Source organism: Amblyomma maculatum, chromosome 4, assembly GCF_055883805.1.
Source record: "Amblyomma maculatum isolate TAMU_Amacu chromosome 4, ASM5588380v1, whole genome shotgun sequence".
Lineage (NCBI taxonomy): Eukaryota > Metazoa > Arthropoda > Arachnida > Ixodida > Ixodidae > Amblyomma > Amblyomma maculatum.
Window position 1 is genome coordinate 96,204,469 of NC_139347.1, and position 20,814 is coordinate 96,225,282.

The 20,814-nt window shown below is 48.0% G+C and overlaps 2 protein-coding genes and 1 long non-coding RNA gene across 8 annotated transcripts; 1 reads left to right on the forward strand and 2 right to left on the reverse strand.

Moving 5' to 3' along the window:
• Nucleotides 1–1,639: 1,639 nt before the first annotated feature.
• LOC146191705 (hsp70-binding protein 1-like) lies at nucleotides 1,640–6,707 on the forward strand. The gene is made up of 3 exons (XM_084600365.1): nucleotides 1,640–1,879; nucleotides 5,909–6,192; nucleotides 6,359–6,707. Exons 1-3 carry the CDS (start codon nucleotides 1,640–1,642, stop codon nucleotides 6,705–6,707), a joined length of 873 nt encoding a protein of 290 aa, XP_084456491.1.
• Nucleotides 6,708–9,896: 3,189 nt separating this feature from the next.
• On the reverse strand, nucleotides 9,897–19,124 carry LOC146191706 (uncharacterized). Of its 2 annotated transcripts, none has more exons than XM_084602222.1 (2): nucleotides 18,514–19,124; nucleotides 9,897–10,124 (listed from the first exon to the last, which is right to left on the reverse strand). In XM_084602222.1, exons 1-2 carry the CDS (start codon nucleotides 19,034–19,036, stop codon nucleotides 9,964–9,966), a joined length of 684 nt encoding a protein of 227 aa, XP_084458348.1. In that variant the 5' UTR covers nucleotides 19,037–19,124; the 3' UTR covers nucleotides 9,897–9,963. The 2 variants fall into 2 exon arrangements, with proteins under 2 accessions (XP_084458348.1, XP_084458349.1); XM_084602223.1 differs by having other exon boundaries at nucleotides 9,899–10,124; nucleotides 18,476–19,113.
• On the reverse strand, nucleotides 10,248–17,392 carry LOC146191707 (uncharacterized). Of its 5 annotated transcripts, none has more exons than XR_014706681.1 (4): nucleotides 17,133–17,392; nucleotides 15,633–15,758; nucleotides 14,983–15,071; nucleotides 10,248–11,099 (listed from the first exon to the last, which is right to left on the reverse strand). It is a non-coding gene; the product is annotated as an uncharacterized LOC146191707 (long non-coding RNA). The 5 variants fall into 5 exon arrangements; XR_014706677.1 differs by having other exon boundaries at nucleotides 14,991–15,071; nucleotides 17,133–17,385; XR_014706679.1 differs by having other exon boundaries at nucleotides 14,991–15,149; nucleotides 17,133–17,385.
• Nucleotides 19,125–20,814: the final 1,690 nt, after the last annotated feature.

Consider the following 20,814-nt stretch of genomic DNA (forward strand, 5'->3'; position numbering starts at 1 on the left):
CCGCCGACAATATCTGGACGATCGAGCCTGCCTTATGAAGAGGACGTAAAGAAAAAGCCGACCACAGTGTACAGACCGTCGCTTATAGGTGCTAAAACATTTATTGTGGAAACCAGGGTACATTACAAGGATTGAAGTAGTTCCTGATCCCGGCTGGTGTCTGTCAGGCCGTGCCTGGCAGCGACCGCTTCAGCCCAGTCAACCAGCATCTTTTGCGCAGATACCCCGCGCAAGCAGAATTTATTGGTTCCATTCACTCATTTTTCTAAGGCGAAGCTCTTACTAATCCCATTAGACGGAATTCCGTCGTCGACCGTCGCTGCAGTTGAGGCCGACAGGGTCCCAAAAAGATGACGGGTTGTGCCGTCGTAGGGCAGAGTACACATCATCATTGCATCTAGGTGACATGCGGCATGCGACCGAGAGAGGGTCACACGTTGCGATAAGGTCAAGAGCTTTGCAGGAGGATCAGATGGCGTCGCGTCTGGGAAGGCCAAGCGCACTGCTAGTATGAGATCAAGGGATGCCGTGGCGAGAGCCTGCAACGCCGCGGGCGGCGCACGCAAACGGAAGAATGAAGCTATTGGCGCGCGCAATAGCTTGGTGCTCCATAAAAATTATGTTTTTCGCCGTCCCAGGTTATAACTGAGTTAGGAACATGTGCTGGACTTCATGAACAACAAACCATACGGACAAACCATCTCGTGGAAAGAACTTTAATCAAAGAAACGCGGTGGTTCAAAGAGTAATGCTTCCGCCTTCTTATACGCAAGCAGTCTTAAGCGTCTCTGCCATTTGTTTTTTGTCATCAGCAGCCCTCAGGAGGAAATAATCGTCCAGATGCATTGTTGTGAAGTTTCTTTTGTAGAATAACAAGCGCACCAATGTATTCTCTTCTTTTTTGGTTAGAACACTGCTATCTGATGCCATATCATTAACATCTTTACATTTTCCTCGACCTGAAATCTATTTACGTTTGTGGTCACGCGGAGCGGCAAGGAAGACGAAGAAGCACCAGCTGCAGGGTTTGCTTTTTTAAACTTCTTCGGCATCTTCTTTCTCCGCCAAAATATTCCATTTGTTATTTTAGTCTAAATAATTATCTGTCGCTTTTCTTCAAAACATTTTTCCAAATTCTAGGCTGGAGCTATTATTTTGTGGTAAGTAATCGTCTGTGGAAATTTCCGTTTATACCACTACACCTTGGCCAATCCCTCATGTGGGTATCTGGCATGTTTTAAAGGTCGAGAAGAAAAAGAAGAAGACGCTGCGGTGAACAGTGATGCGGCACAGCGGGATGAGAGGGCTGTGGCTGTGGAGGCAACCAAACCCAAACGACGCCTTGAGAACTGGATAAGGCATACTAGATAAATAGTGTCGGTGGCGTTGTGCCATGGCGGGACAGACTCCGTCACAGTAGGGAACTGACTTGGCTAGGACCTTTCTGGTCTACCTGGTGAAAAAGAGAAGCCTCAGTACCAATCCAATCCAATCCAAGAAGGAGAAGAAGAAGAAGAAGAAAGGTTCGCTGCGCCTGTCGCACAGAGCTAAGCGAACCCAGATCAGGACGTCTTTTGCAACGGGCGCAGCCCCCGGCGAGTGTACGACGCGCACAGCCATGACCGAGGGCGATCTACAAATGGCCGCCAATAATCCGCAGAGGCTGGACGTGGATCGCATCCGGTGGTTGAGCCGGGCCATGGACGGCCTGCTGGTCAACCCGTACGACGAGATGCGGCGCAGCCTGCGCATCGTCCGCGAATGCTTGCGCGAGTCGCACAACATCGCCCGCGTTCTCGTCGCCTGCCTCGCCAATGTGCAGCAGTACATCGACGTGGTCGACTATGCCAAGGACTTTGAGAAGATGGGCGGCTTCCAGGTACAGCTGTACGGCGCAGAGAATCTGATGACATGGAGTACTCATACAGGAAGACAGGCGATAAGCACGTTTGTATCAACACCTAGATGGGTATTGAGGGCATTTTTTGAAAAGGCATTTACGAATAATTTGTCCCTGAAGCTAGAGTTCCCACTAACGTAACGCGTCGCAACTGAGTATATATGTAAAGCGTCACAACAGAGGATTTTTAAAGTTGGAATGGGGCACCCGTTGCCGAAGGGAGAGGATAACCGGAGGCAACCACCAGAAAGGCACTGTTTGTGGTCTAAACAGTATAGAATAAACAAAAGGTCATGAACGGCAAATAAGTGCTCGTCTTAGAGAATACAGGGCTTTTTATTAATGAAGAAAACAATGAACTTAAGAAAAAGTGAAAAGCACCTATCGCTTCGTAAACGAGAGTGGTCAGTCATTGAACGTGCAGGTTCGCCACTGACGCGCACTGGTGATCACACAACGTTGCCCAACATGATACTGTAGTCAGCCCATCTTCCTTGAACCGCAGTAGTTGTACACGCATTTTCATCCTCGCTGCTGTGGCTCAGTGGTTAGGAAGCTCGGCTCTTAATCCCAACGACGCGTACATGTTCGATCATGGCCTTGGCGCAGCTTGGAATTCATCCTTTCCAGCCACGGAACCGTGTCTCTATGCAGCATTTTTTACCCCTGAGTAATTTCCGCTTTCTCATTCTCATTCCGCTTTATTTTTCACTTTATTTTCCAACATTGTCAGGAATGAGACTTTGGATTGGGGCGCTCCATGGAGCGCCCGAGCGGCGCGCCACACGCGCGAACACGACCTACTGTATAGCACGAACGTACGCTGGAGCCTGTCTGCGCATGCGTGACGCGCCAGGTGCGAGCTGAAGCGCGCGCTCGCGCTGGCGCGGAGGAGGCTCGCCGGTCATTGGTTGGCGTGCACCAATCAAGATGCCTTTCGCGCCGTCTATGCGATCTCTCTGTTTGCATTTTTTTTGACATCGATACTGCGGTACGTAGAGATGTGCGTACTGTCAGTCGATCGACAACGAAAGGTTCATAGCCGGAGTACGTACGTCCCAGGTAGCACAGAATGTAGGGCCCCAGTAGGTCCAATGTAGGCAAGTGGGGCTGGGGCAACCATCATAAAACCTGCATTGGTCCCCGATGGGGCAAAAGTGGGCAAGCCCCATTTGGGCTTGCCCCTGCTCCTCCTGCATGGGTCCCATAGCGGCGTTTCTTGGGCTAATGCAGAGCCCATTCCTGCATCCAGACCACAAAGGTCCCTTGCCGGATATTTGAGGGCAATCCAACCTAAATATGGGCTTTTTATGGGAAAGCCCTCATAGATCCGAAATGAGGCCACCCCCATTAAATCTTTGTGGGACCAACATCGGCCTTAGTGGGGCAAGAAAACGGACATACCCACATGCTGCCCCAATCGGCCCCTTGTAGGTTACTTGAGGGCAGGTGAAATATGAATAAGGGCTCAATTTGGGCAAGCCCTCGTGAAGCCCAAATGAGGCAGCCTTAGCTAAATCGCTTTAGGTCCCACATAGGCTGTAATGGGGCTGGAAGGCGGGCGTGCCCGCACGGTACCAAAATCGGTCCTTTGTGGGGACTTTGAAGGCCCGTGCAACATCAGGTGGGCTCTAGGTTCAAAAACAACGTCCAGCCCAATTGGGGCTGCCCACATAAAACTGCTTTATATCCCACATGGGCCCTAATGGGGCTGGAAGGCGGGAGGGCGAGCAAGATACCAAAATTGGTGCCTTGTGGGGAATTTGGAGGTACGTGCAACAGCAAGTGGGCTTTAGGTTCAAAACCAACACCCAGCCCAATTCGGGCTGCCCACACAAAACCGCTGTAGGTCCCACATCGGCCGTAATGGGGCTAGAAGGCGTGCGTGCAATTGCGTAATCATTGTTTCCAACCTTTATTTGCATTAGATGTTGCCCTAAATTACTATTATAGATGATTTGTGTAACATTTGTTGCCATGTTTAGTCGATTAGAAATTTACATGGCTTTAGTTCTCGCGCTAATGCAAATTGCGCTACAAATACTAAAACAAACTGAATGCTAACTGTTGCCTCTTATGTGGTTGCTTTGGATAGTCTGCAACTCCCAGCACAATATTACTGTTCAGAACACACATCTCCATAGCCTGTACAAGATGTACATGAAGTCATTTCGGCTAGATGAATGTTATGAATTATTGTAAAATTTAATATTGTGGTTGTTTAGAAAGTGCAGACATGTATAAAATAATTGCCTAATTATGTGCATAAATATTGATTGGGAAAACTTGGACTAGGGCTTTCCATCAATTTCCTGCGTCGGACCCCTATGAGAATAATGTTGGCAAGCCCAAGTGCGGCTAGCGCTATAGAACCCGCATTGGTCCTATGTCATTATCTGAGGGGCTACCTGAAATAAAATAAAAAATGTTCCTCCAAAGTGGCTGCCCAAATCGGTCCAAAGTAGGACCACCGGGGGGAGTTGGCGGGATGTGCCCTTTTAACAATGGCGGAAAAATGTGGGCATTCCCGCAAGGGCTGCCTGCATCGGCCCCTAGTGGGGCCCATTGGGGCTTTGTCGACAGCCCCCTTTGGGCCTACGTCGGCCCCTCTTGCAGCACCCACATTGAGCCCACCGGGGCTGTCCTGCATTGCCTACATCGGGCCCAGCGGGGCCCATCCTTCATAGCCCACTTTGTGCTACCTGCGGTAGCGGCGGCACTCGCTGTGGCTGAACGAGTTTAGCTGTGGCTCGCCAGCCACAAACTGCATAAAAATAAATAAGTTAAATAAGCTATGTGGGGAGAGGTGACGTCTGAGGTGCTTCCTCTAGGGCTGCCGGGAGCACCGCGCGCAGGTCGGCGCATTGTTTACGGCAAGCATTGAATAGAAGAAATGTGCTTAAAAATCCTCGTGTTGCAATCGCGCAGACAGCGTCGAGCATGTGCAAAGACGATGGAAATCGCTCCGGGACAAGCGTCAAGTAGCAGTCAAAATGTTTCGGCCAGTTTCAGCCTACAAAGTCTTGCAACAACACAGGAGCTAGCGCGCCAGACACGCTTCATGGAGATGCGTACTTTTTCCAGCGTTGTCAAGGCGCGGCACTGAGCGCGTATACGCGCTTCGCTCGTACGCCTCTCGTGCACCCCATGGAGGCCCCTCGAAAAAAACAACAACAGCAGTTTACGTTAGGTTACGAAGCACTGGTATAGTATAGGCGGACATATATGTCTGCTTAGGACAGGTAGTAACCGCAGATCCGGGCCATGAAAGGGAAATAACGAGGAGAATAAAATTGAGATGGAGCACATTGCAAGCACTCGCAGATTATGACTAGCAGCTTACCAGTATCGCTCAAGAGGAAAGTATACAACAGTTGCATCTTACCTGTACTCACCTATGAGGCTGAAACGTGGAGGCTAACGAAGAGGGTTCTACTCAAGTTGAGGACAACCCAGAGGGCTATGGAATGAAAAATGGTGGGAGTAACAATGAGAGATAGGAAGCGTGCATAGAGGGTCAGATATATAACTGAAATTACTGACATATTCTAGTGGAATTCAAGAAGAAGAAATGGGCATGGGCAAGACATGTAGTGCGAGAGAGGATAATCGATGGTCGCTTAGGTAACAGACTGGATTCCATGGGAAGGAGAGCGTAGCAGGGGGCGGCAGAAAGTTAGGTGGGCGGATGAGGTTAAGTTCGCAGGGGTCAAGTGGATGCAGCTAGCACAGGACCGGGTTAATTGGAGTAATATGGGAGAAACCTTCGCCCTGCAGAGGGTATAGTCAGGCTGATGCTGATGATGATTTTAATGAATTTACAGAGGGATGTATCGCTTAATCTTTGTCGCATGCCGATAAGGACATCGTTCGGTCCGCTGCCCTTCCATCAGAAGATAACGCCAGTAGGCCACTGCTGGTCACCTTCTAGTTCGTTTTTTTTTTTTTTTTTCACTGGATCCTAAAGTTAACTTTCAGAGCTAAAGCCACCCCTTCTTCTCGCAACAGGTGTTCCCCGAGCTTCTGGATTATCCCAGCTCGCTGGTGCGCATAGAGACGTGCGCACTCATCGCCGAGCTGGTTCAGAACAACCCGCACTGCCAGCGGGCGGCTCTGCTTAGTACGCGCCGCCTGCTGCGTCTCTTGGACTCCGAGCCGGACGACGAGGTGCGTTGCAAAGCCCTGTACGCGTTGTCGTGCATGGTGCGGCAAAACAAGACCGCCTACGGGAGCTTCGACAGGCTCGGTGGTCCCGCGGTGCTGCGCAGGATCCTCTTCGAAGCCACTAACAGGTAAGGCTGGCTTTCTCGCATCATCCTTAACATCGTGAAGCCTTCGAAGGCTCTACTGCTGACCCTAAGGACGTGGGTTCGATCCCGGCCATGGCGGCCGCTTTTCGAAGCAGGCGTCCGTGTACTGCGCGATTTGGTCTGGATTTCTCCGCCGTCTCCCGCGCAGGCGGCTCAAGACCAAGGCGAGCTTCCTGGTGTCCGCGCTGTGCAGCCAGGAGGACGGCTTCCGCGCCAATCTAGCGGCCTCGGAATTCGCGCGCGAAGCCTCTGAGCTGCTGCCGCGAGTGGACGGTGACTGCAGACAGTTCCTGCTGAGTGCGCTGCTCACGCTGGCTTCGCGTTCCCCGCAGCCGCTGCTCAAAGAGGAGCCCGCCAGGGACGCCCTAGCAGCCACTCTGGACGGCTTTATCCGGGAGCACGGCGGCACGGCACAGTACCAGGAGGAGGTGCAGTACTCCATCGAGATACTGGATCTGATCCGGCACCGCAGCGAACTGACGCAACAGGCTTCATAGAACTAGTCGTGCTCCCCTTGCAATACAATGAACGTTAGTACGATAACGAGTTAGTCTATAAAGTATACGTAAAACTTGAAAACTCAATGCGCGCAGTGTCTCTAGCATTTTTTCTTCTGCCCCGGTGTGATGAGGGCGCTCCACAGTTGGACCCAAGAAAGTGGATTCGACTCTGTTCTTGGTGACCACTTATCGATTAAGGCTAAAAGCAAGACGCCCTTGTAATGTGCATACATGTTGCAATTTCTGTAGCCCTTCACTATATGATGTCTATAATAACCGGAGTCTGCGTAAGACGTTAAACCATATGAAACCAAACCTTTTATTCTTCTTTATACTGAACTGCTCTTTTTGATGCCGGTGTAACAAAAACAGCGCGCACGCTGACATATCCCAGGGCTCTTGAAGCGAAAGCTTCACTATAGCTAGCTGCGGTGCGTTTCCTTGTCAGATGGGAGGGAGGATGCACCACGCGAAGTCCTCATGTGAGGGTACAGACCTCAACCAGTGACCACCATCATCCTATGGCAAACCCAGGCAAAGCCTCCCGCACCCTGTGTGTGTGTGAGGGGGGGGGGGATTGTTCGCGGAGCGGGCTTTGCCGAGCCAAAGGGCTCTGGCTTATCCCTGCCGAGGCAGGGTCGCAGTGCCAGTGCACCGCGTCCGCACCACTCCGGCGGATCAAAGCCTTATGCGAGCAAATCTTCTAGTATATTCGATCTTCCCATTTTATTGCTTGAATATTTCGCGTACGCCAGAGTGTGACCTTCAGCCACAAGCCGCGCCGTGCATCATGCTCATCCAACGGTACCAGTAACGTTGTGCTCGCCGCCCGCTTTTTCGTACGTGTGGTGCACGGAGCAGGCGGTGCTCTATTCTCTTCTTTACACAACTGTCACACTTCATTCGTATCGGTACATACCATCGGTCTCTACGGAGCGCTGCGCGTGGTGCCATCACTTATCTATGCGCCTCACAGCGCATGCGTGGTGCTCTTCAGCTGCTCTGCCGCAGCGGGGAATATAAGCCGCGGAGCAGCCGCTCACTTGCGAAGGTATATACATACATACGCTGAGAATTGCGGCGAGTCTGTAGTGCTATGCCATGGATGAGGCGACAGTGCTGTGCGAACGCTCGGTGCGCTCGCATACAAACAGTATTTACTCATCCTGCCGACATCAGTCGCCATGAAGAAGCGACATGTAGGAGAAATTTGCCGACGATTACAGTGCTTCCTAATGCGAAATTTGAGCGCAGCTCATCAGCTGTTTCACCTTTGTCGATAGACTGAGGAAAAGATTTCGAACAAGACATGTATATGCAATTACAGACAACTATTCTATTTTTCAGACATATTCCTTCAAGAAACACTCCACTAACAGTTCTTGACTCTCATGAAGGAAGCTTTGTGGTCGGAGAAATGGAGAGCAGTTAAGTTATCGGGAGGTTGCGGGAGGCAGCGCTAGGGCCCATAGGAACGTTGCGCGAAGAGACAGCAGCGACTGACAGATGCCGCTGACGCCGCTAGCGAGTCCAGTCAACGCGGCTCGACGCTTCGGCTTGGGATGCACGCACCGTGCTCCGCTGATACCCAGCCGACGCTTCGGCAACCGGAGAACGCCGTCGCCGCCTCGCAGGAAGAGAAGGGGGGCACACGCAGCGGCGAACGGTGGCGGCAGAAGCGCGCGCAGCAATCAGAGAACACGCGCAGTCGCCGCCACGGAGGAAGAGGGGGGGGGGGGGGGGGGGTAGAGCGCGCTGTCATCCCCTGCTGCGGATGACAACGGCGACGCGAAACGCGGGAACGGGTGCCAGAGCACTGCGCTAAGCGAGCGATGGAAACTCCCAAATAGCGAGAAGAGAGACTTCAAAGCGACGATGCAAGGCGGCGAAGGTGCGATAAGAACAACAAAAATGATTCGGTCTCATCCACGGCTCGCTTTGTATATATTATATGTGCAATAACCAAGAAAATAATAAATTATGCCTCATAAGCCCATATTACATGAATGGAAATCGAGAAGAAATCAGCAACGTTTTATCGAAGTGATAGTATGCCATCAGATGAATAGAAATCGAGAAGAAATCAGTGACGTTTTATGGAAGTGATAGTATGCCGTCTACGTATTTGAGACGATCATCTTACACAGAACATTTTATTAATGAAACATAACGAGCCCACCTGCGAATAATGCGGGCACATATTCACTGTTAACCACATTCAGATAACATGCTCAAAACTCAAGGCACAAAAAGCATTAAACTGTTTTTAACAATCATGACATTCTTTTCCACCCTACCTTACTTTTAGGGGAAAATAATCGTAGACCTAACATGCGTTTTTATTTTCCTAAAAGAAGAAACGTTTCTAAACAAACAACACATTGTTAACGCGTCCATTTTCTCTAATAACTAACTAACTGAACTTTAATAATAACTAACTAACTAATAACTAACTGAACTTTATCGCACTCCAATGCGAGAAAGATTTGCGGATCCATTTAACTCGACAGTGCTTTTTAACTAGCGTGAAACAATCCTGTAGAGCTATTTTAAAGGGTAAGATGGCCTCCGAGAGAGTTATCGATAGGGCTCAAGCTGCGCGCGAAATCTACAGCCCTGAATATGAAACAAGGGGATTCAGTAGACACGTCACCGCCGTTGATAACGAACCCTGTCTTCGGCGTGAGGAAAATATTTCAGTGGAACGCTGGGCTCTTCGAATCGCATTAAAGGAGCCACTAACTGAAGAATCATGCAACAAGTTACTTCACCAGCTGCGGTTTCGCGGTTGACGTCACCCGTGAGCAGCTTTCTTGTATTTTCCCCGAATAGGAGTTCCCAGCTCGTTTGGCGCATGCTATCTGCGTTGCATCAAGCCAGGTGGTGCTGCGGTGATGCCCGATCAAGATAGTGCGAAGATTGCATATTCGTCAGCGAGCTGCATTTTGTGTGCGTGTGAAGGAATGGGGCGGCGGCGTTGCACTTTAGTTCTTGGCGTATGATGCTTGCGAAACCTTGTTAGGAAACGAGCTTTGAAGCACAGGTTGCATTTGGAATACGTGAGGATAGGGCGTTTTAAATGCACACTTTAAGAACAGTGTCTGCAAAGCCCACAGTTGCAAAAGCGTTGGCAATTTTGGACCATCCTCCGCCAAGATGTAGCATGGTACGTGACGCAAAACAAAAAGTCAATATTAGCAATATTATATTGCAGCGGTAAAGAAGTTTATTCACCATATATGGCGAGTCACACTTAAAAGCCAAGACTAAAATCCGATGAGTGAGTACAGCCTGTCTCTTCCGGCACAGTCGACGCTGTCGGCGAGAAGACAGATGCGCGAATTTTGAGTAGCCTATCGCAATGGCAAAGAACATTCACTTCCTCTTTTCGGTAGTGCCGGCTTTGGGTGGGCCCTGAAGAAGAAAGGAGAACATGCAGTTTGGTTGAAACAACGCTGCAGGCTTTCTTTGGAAAGAAGGTTTGAAGAATCTGCAAGGCACCGTTCAGAGGACGGAGAGCAAGCTGTCCCAGACGGCCACAGACGTCCGACGGTCGACCGACGGACGTCCGTTTTCGGACCTTCGGACATCCGACGGAAGTCCGGTTATGTTCGATATACGTACAGCGGACGTCCGTCGGACTATCGTTCGTGGATCCGGATCGCGTCCCACGGACGTCCGACGGGCAGCCGGAGGCGGACATTCGGACATTTCCCGGAACATGCTTGCAGGGCCCGCTATTGGTGTAAAAACTTGCCAATAACATTCGTGTAAAGCTCAGCAAGCATGTGCCATGGAAATTTCAGTCGCATACTAGTGCTCAATGCCTTTGTCGTGAGAGTAAAGCAGACAATAGAATATGCAACAGGTTCAAGTTTCCTGTTGTCTGCTTTACTTTCACACACAAAGCACTGAACAGTAGTGTGCAATTAAAACTTCCATCAAAGAGGCACATATGCTAGCTGAGCTTTACACAAATGCACCATTCCTGAAAACATGCTAAGTGCATAGGCATACCAGCATGCGAGGTTGTAAAAAAAGCATTTTTTTTGGCTTTATTGCAAAAACTGCATGCATAAATAGTCTACACTAAAAAAATATCGATGTTAAGGAATGGCATGGTAAAATGCAGGCCAACTGGAGTATTAAGAATCTACTTGAATAATTTTAATTATCCTTGGCCGTGACAGCTCTTCCCTTGGGGAGGTGGTGGAGGAGAAGGTATTTATTGAAACCTAATATTTCGGAATTAGCAAGGAGATGAGCGAGTTCTCTGTGGGCGGCCTCCGCAGGCCGGGATTCCAGGAGCAGTTACTATCCTGTGCATTTGCTCGATCAGCTGTTGCTGGTCTTTCAGGCCTAAGATGGAAAGAGCAGGCTGGGCTCCTCCTGCAATAGAAGAGAAAATGAAATTCAAGTTATCTGTGCTGAACTTTGATTACACATCTCCAAGGGCAACTGCCAGTTTCTCTCAATTGCTTTTTCCAGATGGCACTGTACACATGCATCTCCATTCAGAACTGTCACATACTATATAGAAAGGTCATATAACTGCAGCAAAAGCCATGCAGAACAAAAGATACAAACGTAGTTTGACCAGAACCTGGCATTCAGTATTTTAATGTTTTTGTGTCGTCTTTTTGAACATGCCACTCTGACCAAACATGGCATGTTATGCTTGCTGCTATGCGCCCTCAGCAATGCCCAAGACATGGAGTGCACATGCAGAGAAACTAAGCATAAAGGATGCTGTATATGAACATAAAGCACAGCCAGAGCATTGCAGTATTACACAGGTACGCATTGGCGGCAGAAACCTGCATTTTGAGCGGTTTAACAGGCAGATTTCTAAAGTCATTGTTCCTGCTCTGAAAAGAAGTGATCAATAATAAGATCATTTAAAATTGTTACCTTTTTATTCTGTAAACTGCACATTTCGCTGGTTTCCATGTACCCTCTACCGAAGACATTCCCTGGGCGTGTCGGGGGTATATCAACATCAACATCTAGGCTACAAGCGTCTAGAAAGCGTCTCCTTAGAGCAGCTGCGACGAAGTAACTTATCTGATAACATGCAAGCTGCTGCAGCAGAATAAAGATAGACATTTGACATGTGGCTAAAGCCCAATGTGGAAGCATAGCCCGCCGCAGTGATTGCGCAGTGTTCATGCTTCTACAAGAGTTAAAAGTAAAGTTATTTGTTTACCCACAGCGCGATATGTGACATTAAAATAGCAAGGCTTATAGTTACACAAAACACAAAAAGCTGACAACCACAAGCTCCTGATGTATTACCGGCAGCATGCAGCATGGATGTTAGTTACTGAAATATGGTTGCATAATTCTGGCAACCAGCTGTGCATGTATGTCATGGATTTCTCAACTACGCACAAGAAATTACAAAAAAATAATGGTCTTAGTAATGCAGCCAGCTGTTCACAAGAAACACTGTAGCTTTTTTATGGGGAAGGTAGTGGGCGCCAAAGAAACTGCCCCTGTAAAGGCGCCTAATTTGCCCCTATGTAATATCGGGGACAAGTGTGTGGACTACACAAACTGCAATCAAAGCACATAACTTTCACATCGACCAGGAAACTCGGACCATACGTGTCGATGTGAAAGTTGAACATTAGTTCTTTCAAGTGTGCAAGAGAAATAAGGTCACAATTCGTTTACATCGCGATTCTAGTCCAAAATCTAGACATACTGTCCAGAGACTTTCGCCCCCACAGTATAAGCCACCACTTGGGTAATAGATTAGTAAAAGAAGTGTATAAAAGACATTAGTGCTGTTGGACAGCCATAGCTATAAAAATGGTATTGACATTGGAGTACTGCCTTAAGGCGGGGCCTAGGGCATTACAAAAGCAAGAGTTAGTGTCCTCTGGTCCTCATTCGAACGAACAAAAAGAGGGGGGGGGGGAAGAAATCTACCTCAACTACATGTTTTGAGTGACACCAAGCCGCAGTTAGTATTAAAGATATCACAGTTTTGTGGAAGATTTGGGAGCGCTTTGCTGCTTTTTTACAGGATTGGACAAAAGAGCTCACCATCTTCAGAAAGGCACGTTATATAGAAATGAAAATAGTGAATTTACTGCATCTGGCAACAACAACTTGCACACGAGGAAGATGAACTGAAAATTTTATACATGAATGTACGTATTTACAACAGGTGAAACAATGACCATGATCTATGCCGAAGAGGAAAGAGATCAAAATCTAGCTCAGAACGAGTTCTCCAGGCCGCGGGGCCGTTTCATTAACTTCGGGACTCCGCCCACATTTCTCATCCCCAATGACAACGAACTCACACGACTGGCTAACAAACATTTTGGCATGTCTTTCCACTTTCGTAAGTTCTTCACCCTCTCCCTAATACAAGCAATGCAAAAGGGACAACAAATTCGTTTCACAACAAACGGAATTTAGAGAATGGACCTCGAAATGATTGGCTCAATAGGTCACATGCCAAACTCTCTCCCCTAGGAAAAAAAAAAATTAGAACCCATCAAAACGGTGTCCCACGTGCGCAACCATTGTTGCCCAAAGCTTGCATCCTTGGCGGCTCCTTTTACAGGGCAATTATTGCAATTATTGGCGTCCGAGTAAGCACCATTGCGGACCACATCAGAAGAGCCAACCCACATCCTCCCGCTCCGCATCATACCGTCACTGTTACACACTTGCCCTTTTTTAACGCCGCCATTTCCCACCATTGTTGACATCCAGGGTTGGAATCCTCAATGAGACCCCACTCAGCGTGTCTGCACTGAATAATTGTCACTTTTATGGGCTCCCCAACAAGGAAGAGGGCCTTACACACTTCAAGCTGACAGTGTTTTTTCTTTGAACGATAAGCAGTTCTTCCAAAAGAGGTGCTCGTTTCAAAGCTGTGCTGCCTCCGGGTGATGGGTCCAGTCAGCGTACTAAGGACCCCTTAGTTGTATACTGTTCGTAAAGCTCCTTAAATAAAAATGAGCCCCCTAAATGACACAGCAACGAGAACAAACTGCCTGTCCCCGCGTCTTCGAGTGCGACAGCAAAGTCCTCGGAAGAGGGGACTTCTTTCCCTCTCTGCCTACGTTTCCGTTAAGCACTGTAGCTGCCTCTCTGTGCGCGTCTCTCCGCCTCCTGTCCGAGGGCAAGTGGGAGACGGCCGCAGCTGGGCATTGAACAGGTGACCCAAAAAGAGCAGACTAATAATGGTGCCTAGCATACCCTCCGATCCCTTACAGAAATCATTAAAGAAATGAAAGCAACACATCAGATAATGCTACAATGTTTCTAAGTGCAAAGTCGACAACTCCAAGTCATATAAATATATGTACATCTTCGCACATTAACTAGACAGAAACAGTGCAGAGTAAACTAATAATTCAGTGTCTAGCAACACTATTAAAAGGGGATAAAGGCCACGGGGGGCTGCGATTATTAGTAGCGTTTTGCCATTAAACTACAATAACATACTTGTTGCAAGCTTAAAATCAAAGATTTACACCTGTCCCACCCACAACAATGGAACACACATCTGACTCAAGTCTGCAAAGAGCGAGCTAGACTATTGCAGACGCACCCTTGGTTATTTTTCTGGCATTTCTGAGGTTGAAGAATCTGACTTGTCAGTAGCATGCATATGAATAAGAATCCTATGACAGTAAATGCATCAGATTTTCTGGAGTGGCTTTTCTTTGCTGACCACATATGAGGTGAGCTATAATTTATCCAACTTGGCCTAGGTTTATTCTATGAATAACAAAGCTATAGCAGGTACACAGTCGTCCACTCAGGCTGAACATGCGAGTGCGTGGCATGCACTTTTTGAGATGCCACTGCATCCATCGCAGCTGCACCGTAGCGAAGAGGCAGACAGCGTGAAGTACCAGCCTCTAGTCCCTCTACCACCACTGGGGTCCCAAACTAGGGCCCCCTTGTTTTTGTCAGGACAGGCCCCCTCAGGGTCAGCTAGTGAGTAACCTCCTGTATTTGTATCTGATGGCAATGTTTTCCACCACCACCCACAATACGCAGCTGCGCATCATAGCAGATGTGCAGCAACAGCTCCTGGTCCTTCTATGCATAAGCCACTTTGCCTTGATGCATGCCTGCGCACCATAGTAAAGAGGCAGACGACATGACGCAGCAGCTCATGGTACCTTTACACATGAGCCCCCCCATTGTACTTCGATATGCACCATAGCAAATATACAGACTATGCCACACAGCAGCTCCTGGTCCCTCTATGCATAAGCCATTTTGCCTCAATACGCACCTGCGTACCTGAGCGAAGAGGCAGACGTGAAGCTGCAGCTCCTGGGCCCTCCATGCACAAGCCACTTAGCATCAATGCACGGCTGTGCACTGTAGTAAAGAGTAGAAGGACGTTAAGCAGCAGCTCCTGGTCCCTCTACACATCAGCCATTTTGCCTCGATGAGCATCTGCACACCGTAACAAACAGCCCGATGTGACAAAGAAGCTCCTGGTTTCTCTACACATAAACCACTTTGCCTCAATGCATGTCTGCACACCGGAGCAAAGAGGCAGATGACATGAAGCTGGAGCGGCTGGTCCCTCTACGCACAAGCCACTTAGCCTTGATGCATGGCTGTGATGGATGCATTGCTATTTTGCAAACTGCATGCCACACATTCCCATTCAAGCTAAGAGTGGACGACTGTGTAAACGTAAAATACTGGTTATTTACATCAATGGACAATGACAAAAAGTAACATGGTGGACAATGTAAAAAGAATTTGCTGCATAAAGTTTGTTGAAACCAGCTCTACATCCTACATGTAAACAAGCTAAAACCTTAATGTCGATGGGATGTCCTGTGTGTTTAAAATCATCACGCTCAAACAACTTCAACACTGACAATCATGATTCAATATTAATAATATAGATAATGATACAATACTCACTTTTAGCCATACCAAAGAAATGAGAATGCAAAGGAATGTTGCAGTTTTTCCCCCGTGGATGACAGTTTTCCATGTTCAAAGTGCTGCTTCCTGTTGGCCTACGAAATCGGCTACTGCAAATGGCATCTGAAAAATTTTTGGAAGCCTCATGCTAGTCTTCAACGAGAAAAGCATTGCCATACAGAATCGGAACACAAATACTTTTACAACACACTAAAAGCACTAACTGCGGTGCTGTTTTTAGGATGACTAGGTAGAGGTTTTGCTGTAGCAAGCCAAATGTTAGCCTTCAATAAGGAAAGCATTCCCATACAGAAACAGAACACAAAAACTTTTACAACACATTAAAAGCATCAATTGCACAAATGCTTGTAAGATGACCAGGTACAGGTTTCTGCTATAGCCCACATCATGTGACCAGCGGTTATCAGAAGCCTTGTATGTGAGCATGATGCCCTAGATTCAATTTATGGCTATCACTGTATTAACAAGCATGGGTTTAAAGCTACTTTAATATGATAATCTAAGAACATGGTAAGAGCTTTCAGTGCGAGACATAAGCTCAGTATCATGCACTATAAGGTGCTGCATGGCTCTAGCGTAGCTTTAGCATTATCTCGCTGTCAATAATGCAGTGAAGTTCTGAGGAGCCTTTGAATATCTGTAAGGACAAAGCAACAACAATTTTGTTTTCATCTCACTTTTGCTCAACTCGTGCTCTTTTTTTTTTTTTTTTTTTGAGCCCGCGGCTTGCATGGCCTCCCAGTATGCCTGTTTTGCATAAAAGAAGGCGTTGCAGGCACTAGAGCTCACAGCCCAACTGTATCGCGGCGGCGGTATGTCAAATTCGTGCCAGAACAGCGCAGAACAACGGGTCAAGAAAAAGACAAGTGCTGACTTTTTTTTTTTTTTCTCTCTTATCTCCTTGTCCGGTTGTTCTGCGCGGTTCGGTCCCACATGCATAACCAACATGCGCAAGGTGCTGTCCTGGTTTGTCAAAGCTGAAGGAGAGTGAGTACTAAACCTTTAGTTATTTAGTAGCTACAGCCGTTCCTTCTAGAAACTGTAGTTGCCGTAAAGCTCGAGAGAGAAAGATCAGCGGCTGTCCATTAAAAAAAAAAAAAAAAGTCGCGACGTTTTCACAAGTGTAGGCATGTCGCACGATAGGCTCGAGGAGTGCAAAAGTTTTCTCGTATAGTTTTTACAACTCAGCACGTTGCGCATGGTTAACAAATTAACTCCTTTAAAGCTCGGGCAGGCACTCCTTTATCAGAGACAGAGAAGTTGCGCGGCTTACTGGCGCAGCGTCCAGTAATGCCGAGAAAGATGGCCCTCAGACTTGAGGCTGCACTTTAGTTAGTCGGCGCGGAGCCATCCTGTCAGTCTCGCCTAAAACACTCGACCGTTCGGCTGCTGTACTGTTTCCTTACCCAAAAGCTCACCACTATCGGTGCATCGAAAAGTTCCACTAAAGAAACCAAAGTTCGGTGAAATACTTACTTTGGAATCGGCGGGTGAACAAAGTGTGCCAGCCGCACCAAGCCACAGCAAAAACAATGCTAGCAGTGCATTACAGCCGTAGGTATTTGTAACTGCGCAGAAAATGCAGAACACGTAAACGTGAAGCCGTCTTCCATGACTAAACTTCAACTTGTCAGGTGGATTGGATTGGCTCATTTCAGATTTTTGTGAGGATAGGTTCGGTTTCGTTCTTTTTGAGCTTGCTGCTTGCTGCGTCTATTCAGCTACTGATTAAAATTTCACCGAAGCATCATGATAGAAAAGTGTTTAATGGTCATTTAATATTTAATCAAAAATTTTTGAAGGAAGAATTCAACGATGAAACATGCGGAAAATAAAAAAAAAACTGTTTAATGGAAACGCTTTCTATCGCATCGATTCGCTCTGGCATCATATAATGCAGACTTGACGGTATTACTGATTTATACGCAGTTCAGACGAGCACGACGACTACAAACTATATCATAGCTGTGTAAAAGCAAATCCAGTGGCGGACGTACGGCGGCTGTCCGCTGGGCGAACGGATTCGACCATCCGCTTTCGTTCGTACGCCGGAATTCCGGCGGACGTCCGAAATCGGCCGCCGAGTTGCGGCCGAGTTCGGTTGTCCGTCGGACGTCAGTGGCCGTCTGGGGTTCAAGCTGCAGCCTGCGCGGTTGCCTTTTAGTCCCTTCTTCCCCTTTCTGGAACAGAGGCGCTATTCGCCTGTTAGTAGCTGAGCGTATAGGCTTCATAACCATTATCGAGCATTTTTGCGACCAAGCTATCAAAATTTATTCGCACAAAATACTTGCCATGCTCTGCTGTAGCTAGCCCATTCATATATAGCCGTCGGGCAACTATGGTCGCCAACTCAGCCCTATAAATGCAGCTGCTTTTATAGGGCTTAGTTTATAGGGCTCTCTTTGGTGTAATGCCCGACTAGCATGTAGACCCTGTCGTCTAATAAACGTTGTTTGCTATGGTTCGCTACTCATGTGACTGGCTGCTCCGCTTACTTTGCTGCAAGGCACAGGTACCCAACACCAGTGAAGCTTACATCAGACATTGCTGCACTGATTACGAGCTGTGACGATGCGTACAGATCTGTCTACGTCACACTAGTCTGTCCTCTGCTGAAAATTGGGCGTCACAAAATACAGAATTCATGCGCAGTGGGCGCAAGGCCATGTCAGAGGTAACCAGTGAAGTAGCGCACACATACTGAGAAAAAGGCACAATCAGGTTAATAGTGGCGTTTACAAATATTCCCTGTCTAGATGCAAAAGTTAAGGCATAGGCTCCTCAACTTTTTCTAAGCTGTACCAGTCGGAAGCACTCACCACCTTCGACCCCTTTGGATCCTTGGACGGAGCGGTACCTTTTTTCTTCCTGGACATTGTCGAGTCCAAATCCGGCCGCAGTTGGTCTCGCGGAGGCGCTGGCACCTGCGTGGATGCGGCCGAGACAGCGCCGTACTCTTGGTGGGCTTTCCCCAGGTCCTTTAAAACGGGACGGACCGAGGTATCGTCCGGCTTTTGTTTTAAGGTCCTGCTGTTCTCCGTCAACCGCCCCTCATCCCCTATTAGCTTCTCGAATCGATTCTTCTGGGACCGAGTACATGGTGGCGAGTACGGGTCTCCCTCCTTGTCCCCTCCTCCGGTAGCGTCCTTCTGCGGCTTGGTGGTGTTTGCAGGGGGCTTGCTCGTCTCTGTCTGCGCCTTGCTGGTCTTAGCAGAAGGTTTGCTCGTTCGTGCTCCTCCTGCTGGTGCAGTAACCGCCTTGGACTGGTCGCCGGTTGCTTTCTTCATTGCTGTAAGTGGGCGATGACCGCAGGCTGAGTAGTGCGTGAGCGTCCGCGAGAAGCTTTCGCTGAAGACCGTTGTTTGGGCGGCGCGGTGCATCGAATGGCACGAGCTTTTGTATCACACACGCAGCGCCGCCTAGTGTAGGATGACCTTTCACTGTCCTGCGATGAAGGTAATGCGTTGCGGCAAATTTAAAGATAACACTGTTGTCCTCAAAAAGAGAATATTGGGTAGGCCCTGTGCACGGACGAAATTTTTGAAACTGCATGACACGCTTTATTGTATTTGGGTGAAAAAAGAAGACGCACGCTGGCAATTTATCTCTTAGCGCATGCGCACAGTTGTTCCCTCAGCAGAGAGAATTATGTGCCCGCGGTAGCCATTCTTAAAAACATGTATTTGTGTTCGAACCCTGATCGGGACCACATTTAATTGCGGAAGCCTGATTCCGATTCATTAAATAATTAGGCGAGAAATCTCTCACAAGAACTCTACGGTTTCCCGCATTATAGCTTTTTTTTTTTTCGAAGAAGACTGAAGAAATATATTAGGCAAACGTTGTATAACGGCTGTACAATTACCAGTTTCGCAGCATCTAATCCAAAGCAATTCATAACCTATAAATACTGCAGACGGGTTTCTTTGAAATCCCCTAACGAAGCAGCGGAACGGCACAAGGCCAAGGAAAGAAAGGGACTGGCACAGCGCTGATCGCAACAAATGTTTATTCCGGATGCTATCAGCTTATATACTCTAGCACCTTATAGAAGAAACAAAAGAAACAGAGAGGAGCGGAAAGTTTCAAACCCAGTGACTATGCGCATGCAGCTGTATCGCGTGTACCATCGAATATGTGATACCAGATAATTGTGTTCCTTCAACGAGATGGCGACGGAAGAGGTGCTGATACATTTCGCACCCAGCTTCATGATTTCAGATGCCTCGATTATCCCTCTCGTAAGTTTATCCTTGTGTTTGGTAACAACTGGGCTGTTTTTGAACACTGGAAAACATGAACAATCACGACAGTGAATGCCTGTGTTGCGGGCCGCGTTCTTAACATAGTTTCACTGATGCTCCCTAAGACTTTCATTTAGACAATGGCCAGTTCGACCAATGTATGATCCACTACACGACAAAGGGACTGAATAAACCACGTTATCCTAGCGAGGCACATACTTCATCTTGTGATTTTTCTTGCATTTATGATCAGATTCTGAGCTTTTCTCCTGGCCATTTACCCTCGCACACTAGCGCTGTAAGCCCGTGTACCCTCAGCGCTGTGTCACTCCGTTTCTTCCCTTGGCCTTGCGTAATTATGTCAGACCAACTCGCCCGCCAGTTCATGAGGTTTCTTTGAAGTGCTGCGATTATGTAGGAGATCAGTATAGCTAGCCTGCCCCAAAAGTGGACTGCTGCAATGCACATTGTGGAAGCTATATATACGTATTTCTCCGCCATGCTGGCCACTATGTCGGGAAGCCCTTTATTAATGCTCATGCATTATATGAATATGTTGACAGGTTTCGCGTGGGCGTCATCCTGTCGGTGCTATAAAAGAGGAGCTAGTTGGTACATGGGAAAAAGAATGGTGCCGCCGGATAGAGCGCCAAGCAAAGGTGTGCAAGAGACAAAATGGTTCATATGGGTTATTCAGAGCCTAAATCCCGGTGGCGGGAAATTTAAATGTTTGAACGTGAAAGAGCGGGAAAAGGCGTGATTTGCGAGCACAAATGGGTGGGAATGGTTCGAAAGTGTGTAAAGAGAGGTGGTCAACTGACTGTAGTCTGAAAAATTCCGAAATGCATCTGACCGTTGCAGCTGCACACGGTACATCACGCACCCCTCGTCGAACACAACCAGCGTTACGTTGA